At 37.5% G+C, this 20,595-nt stretch overlaps 1 protein-coding gene across 1 annotated transcript in view; it reads right to left on the bottom strand.

The window, feature by feature from the left end:
- SYNE2 (spectrin repeat containing nuclear envelope protein 2) overlaps positions 1-20,595 on the bottom strand; it is a 325,154-nt gene that overhangs the window by 131,621 nt on the left and 172,938 nt on the right. The window contains exons 55-62 of the mRNA XM_004370941.1: positions 19,554-19,736; positions 18,620-18,757; positions 13,013-13,198; positions 11,295-11,417; positions 9,319-9,501; positions 6,156-6,287; positions 2,566-2,760; positions 1,878-1,952 (exon numbers count right to left, since the gene is read on the bottom strand). Of these exons, the coding sequence (XP_004370998.1) occupies positions 1,878-1,952; positions 2,566-2,760; positions 6,156-6,287; positions 9,319-9,501; positions 11,295-11,417; positions 13,013-13,198; positions 18,620-18,757; positions 19,554-19,736 (1,215 nt within the window). The remainder of the gene's footprint in view (positions 1-1,877; positions 1,953-2,565; positions 2,761-6,155; positions 6,288-9,318; positions 9,502-11,294; positions 11,418-13,012; positions 13,199-18,619; positions 18,758-19,553; positions 19,737-20,595) is intronic.

The following is a 20,595-nucleotide window of genomic DNA, read 5'->3' as shown; positions in this document are numbered from 1 at the left end:
GGTCCCAGACAGAGCTGGGGAAAAATGTAGAACAAAATTCTAACTCACAATAAAAGACTAGACTTACTGGTCTGACAGAGACTGGAGAAACCCCAAGAATATGGCCCCTGGACACCCTTTTAGCTCAGTAATGAAGTCACTGCTGAGGTTCATCCTTCAGCTAAAGATTAGACTGGCCCATAAAACAAAACGAGACCAATGGGGCACAACAGCCCAGGGACAAGGACTAGAAGGCAGAAGGGGACAGGAAAGCTGGCAATAGGGAACCCAAGGTCGAGAAGGGAGAGTGTTGACATGTCGTGGGGTTGTTAACCAATGTCATAAAACAATATGTGTACTAACTGTTGAATGAGAAACTATTTGTTCTGTAAACCTTCGTCTAAAGTACAATTAAAAAAAATAAAAACAGTGCTCTAGAAATTTAATCAGCTTTAGTAAATGTAACCTTAAATGTTATCTTTAAAATAACAGTGTGATGAACATGTTTTTTGTTTTTAATCGTCAAAGGTAAACAATGGATATTATAAACTTATAAACTCAGAGGCAAATACATGTCTCAAATAGAACTCATAGCGACGTACTCTCTTTTGGCCACTGGTACCTCCTCCATTCTCAGAATTCTCTCTGTCATAAAGGAGCATAGTAAATCCACACTCTTGTATACCCACACTCTTGCTTATCCTACTACTGCGTCCTCACCTGGTAACTCAGAGGCAGAGTAAACCAAAACCAAATCTGTTGCCATCGAGTCAATTCTGACTCATGGTGACCCCATGTGTTCCAGAAGAGATTTCTGCTCCATAGGGTTTTCTTGGCTGCACTTTTTACAGAAGCAGATCACCAGGCTTTTTCGCAGTGCCACTGGGTGGGTTTGAACTACCAACCTTTAGGTTAGTAGTCGACTGCAAATTGCTTGTGCCACCCGGGGACCTTATCAGAGGCAAGGCAGTGATACACTATAGGATAAGAGGTCTGCTCTATGTGACAATGGAACTATTTAACAATTTATAAAATGAACATAAAAATGTCTGGTGGTTTTATGTGAGACATAAAAACCACCAGTTACTGCAATTTTCTTTCTTTTTTTTTTTTTGGTAGAGGACCCATTAGTTTTGTGTTTTTTTTAAAAAACATTTTTATTGTAGTTAAATATCCATAACAAAACATTTCAACCATTGCTGCGTGTACTACTCAGAGACACTAACTACGTTCACCATGTTATGCAACAATCACCACTATCCATTTCCAATTTATTTCATCACCCTTAAACAAAAACTCTGTACCCCTTAAGTAATATCCCCCTCCCCCATTTCTACTTCCCAGTAATGAACCTTGGTCTCTATGCATTTGCCTATTCTGGAAGACCCATTAGTTTTTAAAGTGTGAAATAGAAACCAATGTCAGGAAAGACAAGTATAAATGCCTCATTCCACGACTTATAATGAAGTAGTAATAATTAGTAATTAGTTGCTAACACAACTCTTTTTGTCCTTGGCATTACTGTTTTAGACTAAAAAGTAATTTGACTATGAAAAAATAAAGTTTCAGAAAGCACACCAGGAGTGCTGAACAGCATACCCTGAAAACTTCAGAAAAAGTACTCACAAGTCAGAATATTACAAAGAACTTCTTCATCTTCTCCCTTACGCCAGTAAGTGTGTCTGAATTACATTTGTCCCACTCTTACGTGGTGAAGTAGTCTTAGACACACTTGAACAACGTTAATAACGTAAGAGAACTACTTCAATCACCCCTATAGAATGTCAGCACTAAGTTCAAAACTCTCTAGGTTTCTATTCATTTTAAGATCTTTTTATTGACCTTCCTTAAAAGATTTCGATTGTAACAGACGGTAACGTAAAAACCGGTTTCCTTACTTCACTCTTCAGGGAGCTTTCCTCTGCCTCTTCCAAGACTGCAGGCAGGAGAGACATGGAGCCCGTTCTGCTCAACTGAAAGGCACAGCACAAGCATACGTGCAGTCAAGTTGCAGCTCAGCATCCCCCAATCCCCGCCTGGCCACATTTTTGTGTAGCTAATTTTTTACTCACTTTATCCAAGATGCTCACCCACACAAGTAGCCTTCGTGTCCTGCGCCTCTCGGCTTACGCAGCCAAATACCTGACTTTATCAAATCTTAGATTGCTTTTACTTGCATTGTCTCCTATAGCCCCTCACCCAAAGAATTCAAGAATGTGATTCATGGACATGGATTCAGCACAGGCTTAGAGAAGAAGTGCTGTGCCCCAATTCTGAGTCTGCAATGGGCTGTCTTTTCAGTAGGAAGATACTTCAAAGGGTGGCTCCCATCTACCTGCCCTAGGAATTTCATAAGTACTTCATTAAGTAACTTGGGCATAAGAATTCTGGGTTAAGTCCAGAACATACACACCCCGAGGATTTATATTCACTAGTAAACAATCTCAAGTGGAATATTTCTACTTTTTAAATACCTTTGCTATAGACCATAGACATAGATGCCACGGGTTTTTCAGGTGAAAAAACATGACCCATGTAGCAGTCTCGCGGAATGCGGGATCAGTACTAACCTACAGTCACACCCACCTTCCATTCAGAAACATCCCTCTCAGCCACTCCACCCTCTTCTGGTGCAGCAGCTGACAGCATTTCTTTTTCTAATTCTTGTTCTTGCTTCAAATGCTGGTGAAGGTTTAGTACTGCAGCCTTAAAGTCCACCAACAGATCTTCTTTTTTCTGGTTTAGACCTAGAATTTGCTCTTCCATATTGCTGATTTCTCCCTGTGCAGAAAAAGTGTTTCCACTGTTTTGGGGAGTTTGAGGCCTTAGCTTGTCCACAGGCGCCTGCTTTGTTTGGTAGAAGGGATTAAACTTTTTCCACGCTGTTTGGTTTGCAGAGCCAGGAGCTTGTCTCTGGTACAATATAGTACCACTCCGTTCTGGCTGCAATTCCAAATAACCTGTGGAAGCTCTATAAGCAATATGATGCCTTAACCCCGCCCAAGACCTTGTGAAGGAGAATCTCTGGGGATTGAGCTGAGGCACAGAAATTTGTAACAAGCTCCATGGATGGCTGTGGCATGGGGCTGGGGCTGGGAGTCACTGTTCCAGTGGATGCCACAGGACTGACTGGACCCGATCTGTGAGGTCAGTCCCAGGAACCTGTATTTCAACAAGCTTTCCAGGAGATTCTTAAACAGACTAACGTTTGGGAATCACTGAGAGAAAACAGGGTTAGAAATCTCACACTTTTATTATTGCCTTTGAAGCCTCATTAGACATTACTGAATTCCTTAACTTTTTCCACAGGCAAAGCCTCCTACCAAATGGGAATAAATTAACAAATAGTAGTAATACTGTGAAGTGTAACTTACTATGGGAATGATGGACAAATGATTCCAAGCTTTATAATGTTACTTAAAAAAAACTTCTTATACATGGTAGATATGCAGATGTCCACTGTCCTAAGAGGATTATAGAATTATAGAATCCTAGACTTGGAAGAAATTTCAGGTCATCCAGTGTAACATCTTTCTCTCTTGCATCCCTGATACATGCCATTCAACCTCTGTCTGAGCTCTAACATACTCCTTTTTAAGAAACTTTCATTGTTAGGAACAATTGGAATATTGTTCCTAGTATATTCCTTAAACCTCTATCACTTTTTTTATTCTGGTAGAAATTTTGCTACAAAACACTTGGCAACACTGTGTGTTATAAAATAATACATATATATTATTATACTGAAATCTATTTTATAGATATTCACAAAATTATTAATTCTTTTGCAGAGAAATTTAACATGTCACTACCTACAAACAAGAGCTCTGAAGTCCAGAGAAAGAAGGTGATTTGTCCACAGCTGTAGCTATTCAGAGACGGAGTACAGACCTGGACTTCCTGACACTCAGCCCTCAGACCCCTTTTGCTACTGCACACATTCCTACATCAATACTATTATTCTGCCTGAGTCAAAACTCCCTGTGATTGCTTTTGGGAAATGATAATTGCCTGGATTAAGTCTAAGTTGGCTGTCGTTTATGTTCCATTTCCAATAAACATTAATTTCAGAGGTGCAGTGCCTTACCAACAAAAGTAATACTACAGCCATTAGAAGAAGACTTAGAGACACAGAGTAGACTGCTGAGACCCGGTACTATGGAGGCATAGCAGGGCATAGAGCAGTGGTTCTCAAAGTGGTCCACATGTCTGTGAGGTCAAGATTATTTTCACAATGTTACTAAGACATCACTTGGCTCTTTTACTAGTGTTGACACTGCACTGATGGCACGAAAACAATGGTGGGTAAAACTTTCGGCACCTTAGCATAAATCAAGGCAGGGACACCAATTGTATTAGTAGTTACTGTATTCTTCACTGCCATGTATTTGTAGTTAAAAAAAAAAAAAAAAAAAAAAGCCAGTTTAAGAATGCCCTTCATGAAGAACAAGTCTTTTTAATATTCAGTGTGACAAAATGGAAAAGTATGTATAAAGTACACCAAACAGTATGATGGTTGAGGAATAGCATTTGTGTGACTGAGTTGCCAGCTGAACTAGCCTTTTTTTTTTTTCTTTATGGAATACCATTTTTACTTAAAATAACAGCTGGCAAACAATACCTATAAAGTTAAATACTAAAGGATTTTTCTGAAGAGATAGATGGTGTTATGTGGTTTTTTGATATCATCTAATGAAATGTGTCAACATTTGGATGATCTGCATAACTCAGTGAAGGAATATTTTCCAAATGATCAAGCTTAATGTTATAAAATTATGCAGTTAGAAGATCCATTCAAAGTACAAGACAGACCAATGGATTTTACAGTAAGAGTGTGAAAAGTTCATCAACATGTCTTAAGACTCCATTTTACAACTAACCTGTGAGCAACTACCACATGTAGAGTTTTAGCATAGTTTCAGAGAAGAATGTCCACAATTACTCAAAAAGACAATTAAAATATTCCTCCCTTTTTCCAACAGATATCCATATAGCTGGATTGTTTTTGTATATTTGAACCAAAAGTACCTCAACAGATTGAATGCAGAAGCAGACGAGAATCTAGCTGTCTTCTATTAAGCCAGATAATGAAGAATTTACAAAAATGTATAACAGTGTGATTCTTCTCACTACTTTTTGTTTTAGAAAATAGTTATTTTCATTAAAATGTTATTTATATTAAAGTATAATGGGTTTATTATTGTTAATTAAAAATAAAAGAAACAAATATATTTTAAGTTTTTCGGCTTTAATTTCTATATTGATAGATAAAACCTATATTTTTTAAAAAAAGCTCTTGGGATCCTTAATTTTTTAGTGTAAAGAGAAATTTGACATTTTTACAATACAGAGTCTTTAACATTGACTACATTATTGAGTCCACCACTTACTAGCTGTGTCACCTTGGACCCCTCTCTACTTCACCTCAGATCTTAAGTAACTCACCATAGTCTTCCAGCTAGCAACTGGCATCACCTTGCTTTGATCACCATATCAATTGCCTGCCTACATCAACTTGATGGTAGGAAAAACGTAGCTGTCTCATGATCTCGGGCATACATTCAGGCTTTTTCATTATACAAGTATTAATTCAAAAACAGACTGAAAAAACTCTGGCAGTAGAGAGTTAATATACAAACCATCATAACTGGATCTACAGGACATTGTTAAACAGGGCATGACCAATGAATCAGGTAAACACTACTTAGTATACGGAACTCTTCATTATAGTAGTGTTTGGGATCTTCACCTCTGCAAGCCAAGCCTGCCCACACCTCCTGACCTCTGTCCCAGGAAGTTAGCCAGAAAGTCAGGTACCAGAGCAAATTCAGACCAAAATGCACAGAGCTGAGGCTAAATGCACCTGAAGGGCCCTCCATTAAGGAAGCAGGTGTGACAGGCCTACTCCAGTTTCTGGGGTTAGGACTGCCCAGCCTATAAACAGATATGGCTCCTCTAGACTAAACATCAGGGGGCTACAATTTTATATTTTTAAGTTACGATAATTAGGTAATCAACTATTTTAAGAAACAGGAATGGAAAGACATGCAGAAAATACGTTCAAGTTGACAATTAAGTATGAAATACACTGTACCACCACAAAGGCTTCTAGACACCAAAGACTTAGTGACTATTGAATGAACTGATAGATGGATGAATGAATGAAAGAAACTTACCTGTACTTGTGGCAGGTTGGCAGCTTGGTCTGGTGACATATGTTCAAGGGAGAACTCAGCTGAATAATCATTTAATATCTCTTTCAAATTTTCCATTTCTTCATCACATTCATTAATCTGTTTTATGACTATCTATAAAGTACCAAAAAAAAAAAAAAAGAAGAAGAAGAATCTTGACGTAAGGATTCAGGTCTAGATTAATGGTTATTTCCAATGTCTAATCCTGCCAGGATTCCCTGGGTAGTGCAAACAATTAATGCACTTGGCTGCTAACTGAGATGTTGGACGTTCAACTTCACCCAGGCCTCAGAAGAATGGCCTGGTGATCTACTTCCAAAAAATTAGCCACTGAAAACCCTAGGGAGTACAGTTATACCCTGACACACTTGGGGTTACCATGAGTTGGAATCAAATGGGCAGCACTGAGTTTTTAAAAAAATTTTTTTATCCCTGTGAGAGGTTCCAATCAGTTCCAGAAAATCTGTACCCAGGCAGTTTTCAACAGGAAGTGGTAACTTGAATGCAGAGAATGTTTTTCAAAGCTGACACCTAAGCTTGTTCTACTAGATCCAGGGCACCATGTTCAGTGCTTGGAGTGCAATTTGATACCCCTTTGCTCTTAAGTACTTCCAGGATAGTGGGCTTACTATTCTGGGAAATATTTTATGGCATGTTAATATAAAGTTGCTGAGTCTTATGAAATTATGGTAGGCCACGTATACCACTGTAATACATACTCCCTGTGGGGCTTTCCATGCAGGAAGGTGACATTACTGACTTGGGAGGGAAAGGTCATGTGATTGGAGTCATTCTGACAGCAATGATGAATTTTCCCAGTCCAGCCACATCTCCACCTGACACCTCTTGGGATCAGTGATAAACATTTTTGAGCCAGAAATTGAGGGATCAAGCTCAGTCTGAATTTGCAGAATAAGACAAAATCAATAACAGTGCCTGGACTCCAGTGTTACAGGAGTAGTAGAGTTCAAAACTAATTGTGAACTAAATGATATAATCAAAGTATGAAGAAATGCAAAAGGACAAATATTGTATGATCTCACTTATATGAAACACCTAGAACAGGCAAATGTATACAGACAAAAGATTATTAGTGGTTCCCAGGGGCTGGGAAGGGAGAAGATGGGGTATTATTGCTTAAGGGGTATTGGGTTTTTGTTTAGAGTGATATTTGGAAAATGGATAGTGGTAATGGTTGCACAACATGGTGAATGTAATTAATTTCACTATATTGTACACTTAAGAATGGCTAAACTGGAAAATGTTTTGTTATATATATTTTAACACAATAAATTTTTTTTTTAAAGTATGATGACTGATGGTAAAGAAATTGACTTCAAATGAAAATCTAGCTACATCCTTGCTATACTTCACAATGAAGCAAAATGCCTTTTCAAAGTATAAAGTTTCTGGCCAAGACAGAATTCTTCTTTGTAAGTTCTTTAATATTTAACCATGATTTTAGCTGTAGGCTGGAAATGAATAACAATGTTGGCCGTACACATCTGTTCCCCAGTGTTCAATAATGAGCTACATCCTCTTACTTCCCCTAAAAGTAATTTGTCTCGTTTTCTACAATGAGGGTACTTACAATACTTAATGTAGAAATTAAAAGAAATGTACCATATTCTAATGATTTTTATTACTACTGGCTTACGTAGCTTTGAAATATATGAGGTGGTATCTGATTTTCACTCACACAACAAGACAGAAAATTTCAGTAGCATGGTTTGATACCTAACTTGGCACAAAATATAATTTCCTCTGCTATTTCTCCCTTTCATCATGTGAAGAAGCCACTTTAAAGCACAGTAAGGGTTGTTATTTTCTTTTCCCGACCAGGACATCAATAAAGCACAAAAAGATTAAAAATAATAGATCAAATTTTGTATTCTCTCCTTTTTCCCTCTCCTTATGTTATTAAAAAGTAAGACATTGAGTACCAGACCTTTCTTCTCTCTAGGGTGTTAGGAGATGATGTTGGTTATCAGTAGTCAGGCCAGACAGACAGTGTGAGCTAAGACCCAAACCAGAGAGTACAGTGCCCTCAAAGTCTTAAGAGAACAAAGAGTGACCACCTTAAGTGTGACAGAAATTTAACAAGTAGAAAGGTACAGCAGTTTTCTTATAACCAGGGAGTGGTCAGGAAGGGAAAAAAAATAACCCCTTCTAAACGAAACCACCTGATCATGACAAGCAGGATGGAGACATCTACCAAGAGGGCTGGAAAGTCTGGAATTTAAGGCTCTTTCAGCAACTTTCCATTCTTGTGGGAGTGGTTGTTGACGTAGGAATACAAACCAAAATAAAATGTAGTTTCTATCTAATGATAATTCCTGACTTGAGGCTCCCCGAGATGGAGAATGATACCAGGATTTTAGAAACTCTCACTCTTGTCCTATCTGTACACAGACTAATCTCTACACAAATTAACTCTGGTATTCGTCTCCTTCTGTGTAAAAATAAAGATGACAAAGCACCTGTTCTACCTGTATCATGTGTTTGAAAATAAAATGAGATGATTATGTGAAAGTGACTGAAATGTACAGAGATTATTATCACGATGATCACTGTACAGGTCTGTTTGCCTCAGAGACTGCAAGTGCCTTTTCTGGGTTTGAATCTTCCCACAGCACCTTATGCATGATCCAGTGGTTAAGTGCTCAGCTGCTAACCAAAAGGTTGGTGGTTTGAAGCCACCCAGCAGTGCCATGGAAGAAAGGCCTGGCAATCTGCTTCTGTAAAGACTGCAGCCAAGAAAACCCTATAGGGCAGTTCTACTCTGTCATGTGGGTTCACTATGAGTTGGAACCAACTCGATGGCACCCAAAAACAACACCCTTATCCATGCAGGTCTTCAACAACTATTAATGGAATTAAACAGACCATAACTATGCTTTAATGTCTGCACCAGCACAAGGGTAAGAACTGAGAAAAATAACCTTAGCCCCATTTGAGCATGAGGAAATGTTCATATATTAAATGCAGCCTCCTAGATAGTGATGGTGGGAGAGACCAAAGGAATCAACAATGGTAGTATCTTATTGCCATGGGAATTTGATCTGCTCATTTATCAAAAATGAAAACAAAACCAGCTTTGGCTGAACATTTTCAAATAAGTTGTATGCCATCATACCCTGCTCACCTTTAATAACTCATTTTGTTCTTGAATCACATTTTCCAACAATTTTACATCCTGTAAAAGCTGATTTGTCCGCTGAAACACAGGCAGAGATTTCACTCCTGTCTTGGGTAACTGCAATCTTACTTGGTAGGACACTATCTCAGCAATGGTTTTCTTCATAGGATGTATATTTTCAAGTATGACCTTAATTACATAAGAAAAAAAATATCACATTAAAAAAAGGGGGGGGGGGAACCACTAAATTTAATTTTTTTAATTGAAATACTGTGTAATTTAGCCTTCACAGTTTCAATTTTTAAACACTCCCTTAGTTCAGATTCAAAAGGACTATTATATCATTTGTGATCTGGTAATTAAGGGTCTCATGAAAGACTGGCTGGGTAAGAGAAACCTACTAGCACTGAATTATCCCTTGCACAACCTTTTTCTTCCTTCCCTCCCTTCCTCTCTCTCTCTTTCTCTGTAAAACTGTTGTTTTACTTTGTGTATTATCACCAGGCAGTGAGCTATTTAAGGGCAGGTACTCCATCTTATTCACCTTGGCAGCACCAATACCTAGCACAAGGCTTTCCACATAGCAGGACCTCAAAAAATGCTTAGTGAATTGAACTCAACTGTCCTGTCAAATTTATAAGCCCTAGAAGTATGATATAATTATATTTTGCTTTAATAATATCTGATCCATAGAAATCTGGATTTACATAACCAGTAAATTAGAAGAGCTTATTTACTTTACTAAGCACTTTACAGGTATCCTTTCATTTAATCCTCACAACTACTCTGGGAGGTAGGTAATCATGACCTCTGTCTTAGTTATCTAGTGCTGCTATAACAGAAATACCACAAGTGGATGGCTTTAACAAAGAGAAATTTATTCTCTCACAGTCTAGTAGGCTACAGGTCCAAATTCAGGGTATCAGCTCCAGGGGAAGGCTTTCTCTGTCCGCTCTGGAGGAAAGTCCTTGTCATCAGTCTTCCCCTGGACTAGGAGCTTCTCCACGCAGGGACCCTGAGTCCAAAGGACATGCTCTGCTCCCGGCACTGCTTTCTTGGTGGTATGAGGTCCCCAACTCTGCTTGTTTCCCTTTCCTTTTATCTCTTGTAAGATAAAAGGTGGTACAGGCCACACCCCAGGGAAACTCCCTTTACAATTGGATCAGGGATGTGACCTGAGCAAGGGTGTTACATCCCACCCTAATCCTCCTTAACCACAGGCAGAGATTATGATTTACAACACATAGGAAAGACACAAAATAGGGGAAACCACACAATACTGGGAATCATGGCCTAACGAAGTTGACACATTTTTGGGGTGGGACACAATTTAATCCATGACAACCTCCATTTCACAGGTAGAAAAACTAGGTTCAGAAGTTAGAAGACCCAGGCAAGGTTATGTTGCGAGAGACAGAGCTGGGATTAAAACCAGGGTGTGACTGATCCCAAGGCACATGCTGTTACTCATTAGGCTAAGGGGGAATCAATGTTTGTCTGCTGCTTAGCATGTTCCAGCTCCTGAGCTAGGGGCTCTTTATATATTATAACTGTTCAATGTAAACACCTCATTATCAATTTACAGGTATGAAAGACAGTCCAAGAAAACTTAGCTAATTGTTCCAAGTTATAGAGCCTGTAAGCAGTGTAACTGAGACTGGAATCCATTTCTCCCTGACTTAGATGCTCAAGTTCTTGGACTATTATACACCTGGATTTGACTTAAAGTTAACACTTCCAACTTTTTAAGTTTTAGGAAGAAAGTAACTGAAAAAATAACCTATAGGAAAATGATATAGATAGTACTATGAATATGATTTAAAATATGATTATTTATAGTCATTAAATCTATTTTCCAGCCTTACTTTGCTGTTACTCTAGCAAGACTAAATGATTTTTTAACCACAGCATACTTTCACATATTTTAAAAAAGACATCATAAGTATCATGAGAAAATACTTCTAATAATAATCCATGCTTACCTCCCCATGCTTAAGATTTTCTTCAGGTGAAAAATCAAATATTTCTTTTGATAAAAGAATAGTTTTGATTTTTAAAACTTTCTTTTCCATTGATTTTACTTCAGTTTCAATAGCAACCACATCCTAGAATTTAAGCAACAATAAAACGCTCATGGAGTATATTAATAATCTATAAAACACAATGTATTGCCGTTAACTCTATTCACATATTTAACCAAAACACGTTTGCCAGTTATTTCTCTTAAGAACTACCAAGTACTACACAATGTTGATTGTTTTCAATAAAAATGTCAGTCTATTGATAGTATACCACACTATTAAGCATGGCTTATTCCTTGTTGAATAATAGCCAATTTTCAACTACTCATACTAGGAGAACAGAAGTAGCATGAATTCAAATCACTTTTTTGTAGTAAATTCCAAACTATCTACAAACTCTTTAGATTAACCTTTGGAATGTATTTAAACACCTGAATGCAAGAGGGACTGGTATTTAAAAAATTCCTACCACTTTAAGTAAAATGATACAGCCCTTCTTAGAAAAATATCACAGGAGCTGGAAGACTGACAGGATTTTCTTGTCAATCCCTAATGAACCACTGCCATGCAGAGTCACTAAATTACTTCATAACCTACTCAGGTTATTTAAACAATGGTTCATTTATCCAGTGGTTACTCTCTTAACTTCCAGAACCTGGCCAAGAACCTTAAAGTGAAAATGCTGCAAAATATAAGTAAGAATATGTGCTGCAAAAATCCACATATTGAAGCCTGCTCACACTGTAAGAGGACTTTCAGACCTTTACTTTAGAACTCAAGTCTGGTACTCTTCAACAATAAGAAATTACAATAATGAAGGGAATAACTACACAGTAAAAGATCAAGAGTTTCAAATTATAGCAATTTTGAGTCATTCAATATAAAAACAAGTACAACTTTATAGACCTGAAGCAAATGAAGCAGTAAGTACAGTAATTGTTCAGAGTGAAGTCTCCAAATTATGAAGAAAAGTTAAATGATACTGAAATTATTTTCTGCATCTTCTATTTAAGAAAGCATATAGACGTATACATTGTATTTTAGGATGATTTCCACCAAAAATTACAGAAGCATTTTAAAAGTTTGGACTACGTGTCAGTAACACCAAGGATATTTACTTTAACAACCATTTCCCTGAAGTTACACAAGTGTGTAGGGAAAGTAATTGAGAAACAAAAGGTAAATAATTAAGAACTAACGGCACTTGTCTTCGTTATGTGACTCCATTGTTAAATAAATGCCTCACTTGTTTCAAGCAAAAATAAGTAAAATTATTTAAAAATCTAGTGGCTTCTACACAGCAGGCCCTCAATAAATATTTGCTACTGGTGAATGAAGACTTGGGAAGTTATGTGTCTTCATTCTCTTTCTGTTAATCTATGCTTTGAGTTCAACAATATCACTGCCTCTCTGACATAGGGAAAACACTGCACTTATTTGGTCTAGATTCTTCCCTCTCAAAACAGACCATTTCCAGATTGAGAACGGGAATATGATTTTTTGTTGTAGTTGCACCGCAGGTTTGCAAAGTAAAGTAAAATACAATCCAAGAAATAAGAACATGACGAGTTTACCAAATCAAGTTGTCTTCATATAATTAGGAGTTAATTAGTAATATAGCTGGAATTTGCTAAATAAAATATAAAGTAAGACATCACATCTTCATAATGCAAACTTACATCAGCCATTCGCTGAATCTGTGGAAGGCTTTCCATTATTTTTTGTTGTAAGGTTGTTACTTGACTACTTAACTGCTGTACCAACTGTGCTAAGTCATCTGTTTCAAAAATTATTGACAAGTCTTCTAGATCTGAGAAAACTGAATATAAAAGATTGTGCTTCTGTTCTGAATCTTCCAAAGCCATCTAGACAATGAGAAACAAGGAAAGAAAAAAGAGACATATCAATATACTGAAACATGTTTATATAAATTTATATCAAAGAAAATTTAAAATTGTCTCAACATTCAAACTCTATACTAACACTGCTCATTTCCAGTTTCCTAATGAAAACACGGAAACCATGGTGGCGTAGCGGTTAAGAGCTATGGCTGCTAGTCAAAAGGCTGGCAGTTCAAATCCACCAGGTGCTCCTTGGAAACTCTACAGGGCAGTTCTACTCTGTCCTATAGGGTCGCTATGAGTCGGAATCGACTCAATGGCAATGATTTTTTTTTTTTTCTTTAATGAAAACACAGAACACTATGGTCAATGGTGGTGGATGAATTTAGAGATTTAAAGGTGTCTACTCCTTGACTGAAGGCATTGGTGATTCAGAGGTAGAATTCTCACCTTCCATGCAGAAGTCCTAGGTTTGATTACCTACCAATACACTTCATGTGCAGCCACCATCCATCCATCATTGAAGGCTTATGTGTTGCTATAACACTGAACACATTTCACTGGGGCTTCCAGACTAAGATGGACTAGGAAGAAAGGACTGTCTCTCGAAAACCTCATGGATCACAATAGTCTGATCCACAACTGATCATGGGGATGGCACAGGACCAGGCAGTGTTTTCATTCCGTTGTGCATAGGGTCACCAGGGGTTGGCGGCTGACTTGATGGCAGCTAACAACAACTGCTTGACTGTCTATTTTCAGCTATGGTGGGCTTGTAGCAGCTATCTTCTTCTTCTTCCTTTTTTTTTAATGTTTATTATTGTACTTTAGGTGAAGGTTTACAGAACAAATAGTTTCTCATTACAGTCAGTACACATATTGTTTTATGACATTGGTTAACAAACCCACAATATGTCAACACTCTCCCTTCTTGACCTTGGAGGACCTTTTTTCTTTTTTGGTGAAAATATACATACCAAAAGATACACCATTTCAAAAATTTCAACATGTACAATTCAGTGACATCCATTACGTTCTTCCAGTTGTGCTGCAGCAGCTATCTTCTATCTTATAAATGTAAACCTGCTCCTCCAGCCATCATTGACAGGGCCAGGAACACCTGACCCACAATTCACTCCTCTGTAATTAGAACTGGGGCCAAGAAAGCCTTTCTGGCTTTCTCCAGTTGGCTAGACTTGGAATCTGGGGAACTATGGGTTTGTAAGAAATAGATAAACAAAGTGGAGGTGAGAAATGAGGAGGGAGTCCTGAAGCTTGACAGTCTTGGTGCCAATGCCCTCCCCTTAAGCCATTCTACGAGACATTCCTCTATTAAAGTTATTAAAATTCCTGAAGCTTGCTTGAGCTGACTTGAATAACTTGATACCAAAAGAGTTCTATCTGGTAAGACCGAATGAAAGTGAAAAATATTTATATTTAGAATTTCTTAGACATTCCTCCTCAACATTTCTTTTTTTCTTAAATAATACTTAGAATGTATTAACTTTTAAACTTAAGATTTCAAAATATCTTAGTCACCTATTGCAAATGTTCAACTGACTAATGTAGTCTTCAAGTAATTCTATAAAATAACTAACAAGAGAAAGAACAGTTATGTATACAACTTCTCTTATACAACTAGAATTGACCAGATTATTCAGAATTTTATATTGACCTTTATTCAAAATCTTAGTAGGAGAAAACTTTTCGAAAGAAGACTTAAAGCAAGTGCTTTCTACCAATTATATCATTTAAAATAGCATTAAAAAACATAAAATACGGATAAATTTAACAACATACATGTAAGATCTGTACACTGAAAACTATAAAACATTACTGAGACAAATTAAAGAAAACCCAAATAGATGGAGAAATATATTATGTTCCTGCACTGTAAGAGTCAATATGGTTAAAGTGTCAATTTCCTCAAATAGATCTATATATTTAATGCAATACCAGTAAAAATTCCAACAGACCTCTACAGAGATATCAACAAGCTGATTCTAAGATTTATGTGGAAATGCAAAGGACCTAGATTAGCAAAACAATTTTGAAAAAGAAGAATAAATTTGTAGGACTCACATTACCTGATTTCAAGATTTACTATAAAGCTATAGTAATCAAGACAGTGCCAAATTGGTGAAGAAGAGTCACATCGATCAATAGAACAGAAAAGAGAGCAAAGAAATAGACCTACCATGCATACAGCTGCTTAATTTTCAGTAAGGTGCCAAGGTAACTCAATGAGGAAAGGAGAGTCTTTTCAAAAAGTGGGGCTAGAACAATTGGATACCAATATGGGGGAAAAAATGAACCTCAATCCTTACTTTAAACCATATAAAAAATTAACTCAAAATGGATTACAGACCTAAACATACGAGCTAAAACTATAAAACTTCTAGAAGAAAATATAGGAGGAGAAAATCTTTGTGACCTTGAGTTAATAAAGATTTCTTTGCTAGGATAAAGAAAAAAACATGAACCATAAAAAGAAAAGAAATTGCATTTCAGCAAAATTATAAAGTGCTTTTCAAAAAATATTTTTAAGGAAATGAAAATGCAATTCATAGATGGAGAGAAAATATTTTCATAACATACGTCCAGAATAAACAAAGAACTCATAACTCAATAAGATGAACAATCCAATAAAAAAAATGGGCAAAAAATTGGATACTTCACAAAGGAATAAGCACATGAATAGACGTTCAAAATTGCTAGTCATTGAGACATGCAAATAAAAACCACAATGAGATACCATCCACTAGAACAGCTAAAATAGAAAAGACAGACAATATCAAGTCCTGATGAGGATGTGGAGCCAATAGAACTCACATTGCTGGTGGGCTTGAAATATGGTACAGCTACTTTGGAAAACAGTCTGGCTGCTTCTTACCAAATTAAACATACATTTATTACAAAAGTCAGCAATCCTATCCCTAGTTATTTACCCAATGAAATGAAATGAAAACATACATTCACACAAAGATTTGTATATGAATGTTCATAGCAGCTTTGCTCATAATAATAGCCTGTGGTAGGCAGCCTCTATGATGGCCCCCAATGATCTACCTCCTGGCATTCACACCCTTGTAATCACCTCTCCTTGAATGTAGGCTGGACTTAACTGATTTACTTCTAACTAATAAAATATGGCAGACATGATGGGATGTCAGTTCTAAGATTAGGGTATAAAAAAAGATTGTGGCTTCTGTTTTGGGAGCTCTCTAGCTCTCACTTGGATTTTTCATTTTGATAGAAGCCAGCTGCCATGCCATAAGGTAGCCTTGTAGAGAGACCTGAGTGTGTGAGCCTGGAAAGGATTTCTGAGGCCTGCCAACAGCCATGTGAGTGAGCTTGGAGGTAGATCCTGCCCCTCCCCGCATCCAAATTGAACCTTCAGATAAGACTGCAGCCTTTGCCAACAGCTTGACTGCATCCTCACAAGAGACCCTGAGCTAGAGGCACCCAGTTAAGCCGGGCCTGGATTCCTGACCCACAGAAACTATGAGATAATCAGTGTTTGTTGTTTTAAGCTGCTAACTTTTGGGGTGAATTGTTACACAGCAGTAAATAACTAATATATATCCCCCAAATGGAAACAACCCAAATTGCATTATTCCCATAAAATGGAATACTATTCAGCTATCAAAAGAACGATCTGCTGATACACGTAACAAGCTGGATGAATCTCAAAAACATTACGCTAAGTGAAAAAAGTCAGACATAAAAGACTACACACCATATGATTTCACTTGTATGATATTCTAAAAAAGGCAAGACTATAGACATAGAAAGCAGATCAGTGAGTGATTGCCTGGGGCTGGAGGTGGGTAAAAGGGGACGGACTGCAAAGGGGCATGAGGAACTTTTTAGGGTGATGAGTACATTCTTTGTGTTGATGGTGGTGGTGGTTACACAACTATATATGTTTACCAAAACTCATCTAACTGGACACTTCAGATGGTTTATGTTATCGTATGTAAATTATATTTCAATAAAGTTGATTAAAAAAAAGTTTTTTCTTATTATAAAAATCAATCATTCTCCATTATAGCAACAGTATTTGTGGAATCATCATTAGGTTATAACACCCTGTTTTAATAAACACCATCTAGGTAGAAGGCTATACAGCAATTAAAACAAACTTTTAATTTGAACTTTAAAGCTTAGTGGAGAGATTTGAAACTCCTTTAAGTGTAATTTTAAAAGTCAATGCCTGCTAATGCTAGAATAAACAGAAAAGGGTATCATAAAAGTCGGACAACTACTGTTATTACAGGGATAAAATGAGGTATTCACATAGGACTAGTTATTTTATTAGGTTGGGCCTCTGGAGATACATTCTGTGGGAAACATAACTGCACCTTCCTGTGTCCCTGCTTCCTCTGCTCAGTTCCAGATCATAAACAAAGCCCAGCAATTCAAAATGTCCTGAACAGCCTGAGAGACACTGTCACACTTTTACAACTGTGGCAGCAGAAGGTGGCAAAAGTCTGGCTACTGTCACCTGAGCTCACGTTTGTACAGTTTTTTTGTTTTTTTTTTTTAAACTCATAATGAGCATATGAGGAAAAAAGCATTTCCCTCTTCTACCTTGGCAAATACCTTAAAAACAGTGAATCATACAAATGATTAAAAAGAAAAAGATGACATGCTTTAGAGATGTGAAAAGTCAAGCTACAAGGGACTGAGGGAACAAAAGAAATCACAGGTAAGAGGAAGGAAAGAAAAAAAAAAAAAAAGTGAAAATGCCGTATCTTTACAACTGTTAAATATAGGAAAAAAAGGTGCCAAAAAAATCTCAAACATCAAGGAAGTATGAAGTTAGCAGCTGACTTAGGAATATATTGTGCCATTCTAAAGATATAAAAGGGAGTTGGATCAACTTTGAGGTCTGATTACTGTAAAAACTGTTATAAAATAAACATTTTCCTAAGTCATTCTTTCTCATGGCTAAATGGTATAAGAGAAGGGAAATACGCCTTCACAAGAAAACTAGAGACAGTACTCAGAGTTGGGAAGATCATAATACTCATATTCATGTCCACACTTAAGGGTCAGAGGGGAGGTGATACAGTTCATGTAGACCAGGAGATGGGGGTCTTCAGGGCCATCTTTGAATTTTGTCAATAACAATTCTTCAATACCATCCTAGTGCAACATTCTTACTCAAAGATGGGAGAAACTGAGGCCCGTGGTGAAGACATTAATTATTTAAAGTCATGAAGTAGTTATTAGGATGGAAAGAACCAGACCCTGGTCTCCCAAATCCCTGTCTAGTGCTTTCCACTCTCCCAAGCTTCCTTCTGGCGCTTGGCATGACTGGAGGTACGGTTGCTTTTTAGGAAAGAGTAAAAAAAAAAACAAAAAAATCACCATAATGGTCAGCTAAGCCACTATTAAGTATATTCTGTGACTCCCAGAAACCATCGAAAGAGCACTTACCTGCAGGGTGATTGCATGCTGACTCAGTGTCCTTGAAGAGTCATAGTCGACAGGATTGGCCAGCAAATGACTGGTATTTTCTATCCAAGCCTCAGTGCTCTTCAAAAGGTCATTATATTCCTCCATCTTAACTGTGGCCTGTGAAAGAGATCCAGTACTAAATTCAGCCTGAAGCCTTTCACTTGAGTTGAATGATTCTTGAGTGGAGAATTGCTGTTAGCAGTGGTGTGTCAGGCCTTACACGTCTCCTCACTCCTGGCTGAGGCCATTTGACCATCCCCTCCAGGTTTTGATCTTTCAATGTTTAAGACTAATCCTGACCATAGGTGGAAAGGATTTAAGATATTCTACCCCAAACTTTGCCTTGGTAAGGGTTCCAGGTAGTCTGGAACTAATCTTCATTTTATGCTTCATTCTGAAAACTGGATTTGTACTTTGTCCTTCTGCTGTAGGCCTTGTCTTGTAATGTCCCAGTTCCCTTAAGACTAGGATCCTGTCTTACTTTTGCTAGGTCACTTACACAAGTCACCCACCTATGACCCCTACTGGGGGGGAGGGAGTTTATCTTGTTCCTTTGATCCTAAATGACAGTCTTTCTTGTTGCTGGCTCCCTCCCCAGACTCCTGAGGTTGCCTGCCCTAAATGTCCTTTACTGGTTATCATCCACCTACTGGGAACCACAATGCTTGCCTGGGCTAGTGCTGTGGTCTGACTTTTGGATACTTAGTTATTCTGCTTGTCCAATCAGATTTCTGCCTGTTCCAGCAGTGAAACTGTCCCCTCAGTGCCCACCCGAACCTACCTTGCAGCTCTGGCTTCAAGTCCTATAACTGGCAATTCAAACGAAACTCATTACCTCTCTCCTTTTTGTTTTGTTTTAAACCCATCTCAATGCCACCTCATGTTCTGTAGCTACCACGTCCTATGGCCATACCTTATTTAACTGTGAGGTTCTAGTTTCTGCTCTCTGTGATACTTGCTGATACTGCTGGAAGGGGATCATCAAATTATCCATCCACTCTTGAGCCTGTCCTGGGTCCTGTTCAACAATGTCCTGAACTTCAGAATCCAGATCATTTAGCTTAGAATGCCAGAGATCTAGCTCATCCCACATTTTCTGGAGAAGGAAACCATAAGTCAATTTGAATGAAGATGTCATGGTTTATTGTAATTCCTAGTTTTCACATGGCGTTTGCCCTTGTAAATGCTACCAAAACAACCTCACAGGCACAGTTTTTCATTTATACCCAGCAACCACCAATGAGTCAAACTCAAAGTTCCTTTTCTGAGCTCTCTTCCTCTCACTGTATTCATCTGAGTCGGAATTCACAGCAGAGGAGCAGAAAGACCTGGACGCTTCCTGACGAGAATGACAGTTAAAAAGGTCAATAGAGCCCTAACCTTTTAAGAGTGATGAGGTGACATTATGTTTAAAAAAGGCTTAGGTAAACACCGAAATTGCCTAGAGGACAATTTCTTTTAAAAACAAAAACTAAAATAATAACTGCTCTGACTCAGGATTAATGTAGTGGCATAAAGTTCTAACCACCTGTATTAGAAGCAACAGCTTTTGGGTCAAGAAACCAATAGGTGGGATTCAAATCTGAGATTGAGTGGGCAGAGAAAATATCTCCGGTAAAATATTTAATTCTTATTTATCATTTGCTTAAAAACATAATTTCTAAAAATGGGAATATCTGATTGGTTAAATTAAGTTCCTCTGTTTATTAAGAGTCCAAGATTTTGTTCAATGGTGAGCCATATTCTGATCTATTTTTAAAAGTCTCTATTTATATTAGAATATTTCCTCAAAATGTAGATTAAAATCTTTGTTGATGTGTTGTGAGATTGTTAACCATTGTCATAGGGCAACATTTATAGTAATTGTTAAATGGGAGACTATTTTGTCCTGTAAGCCTTCATCTTAAGTGAGAATAACAGCACAATTAGAAGAGCGTAGTCAATGTCACTTAAAT

Source organism: Trichechus manatus, unplaced genomic scaffold (genome assembly GCF_000243295.1).
Source record: "Trichechus manatus latirostris isolate Lorelei unplaced genomic scaffold, TriManLat1.0 scaffold00010, whole genome shotgun sequence".
NCBI lineage: Eukaryota > Metazoa > Chordata > Mammalia > Sirenia > Trichechidae > Trichechus > Trichechus manatus.
The sequence above is the reverse complement of the archived record's forward strand: the minus strand, read 5'-3'. Positions and strand labels throughout refer to the sequence as shown.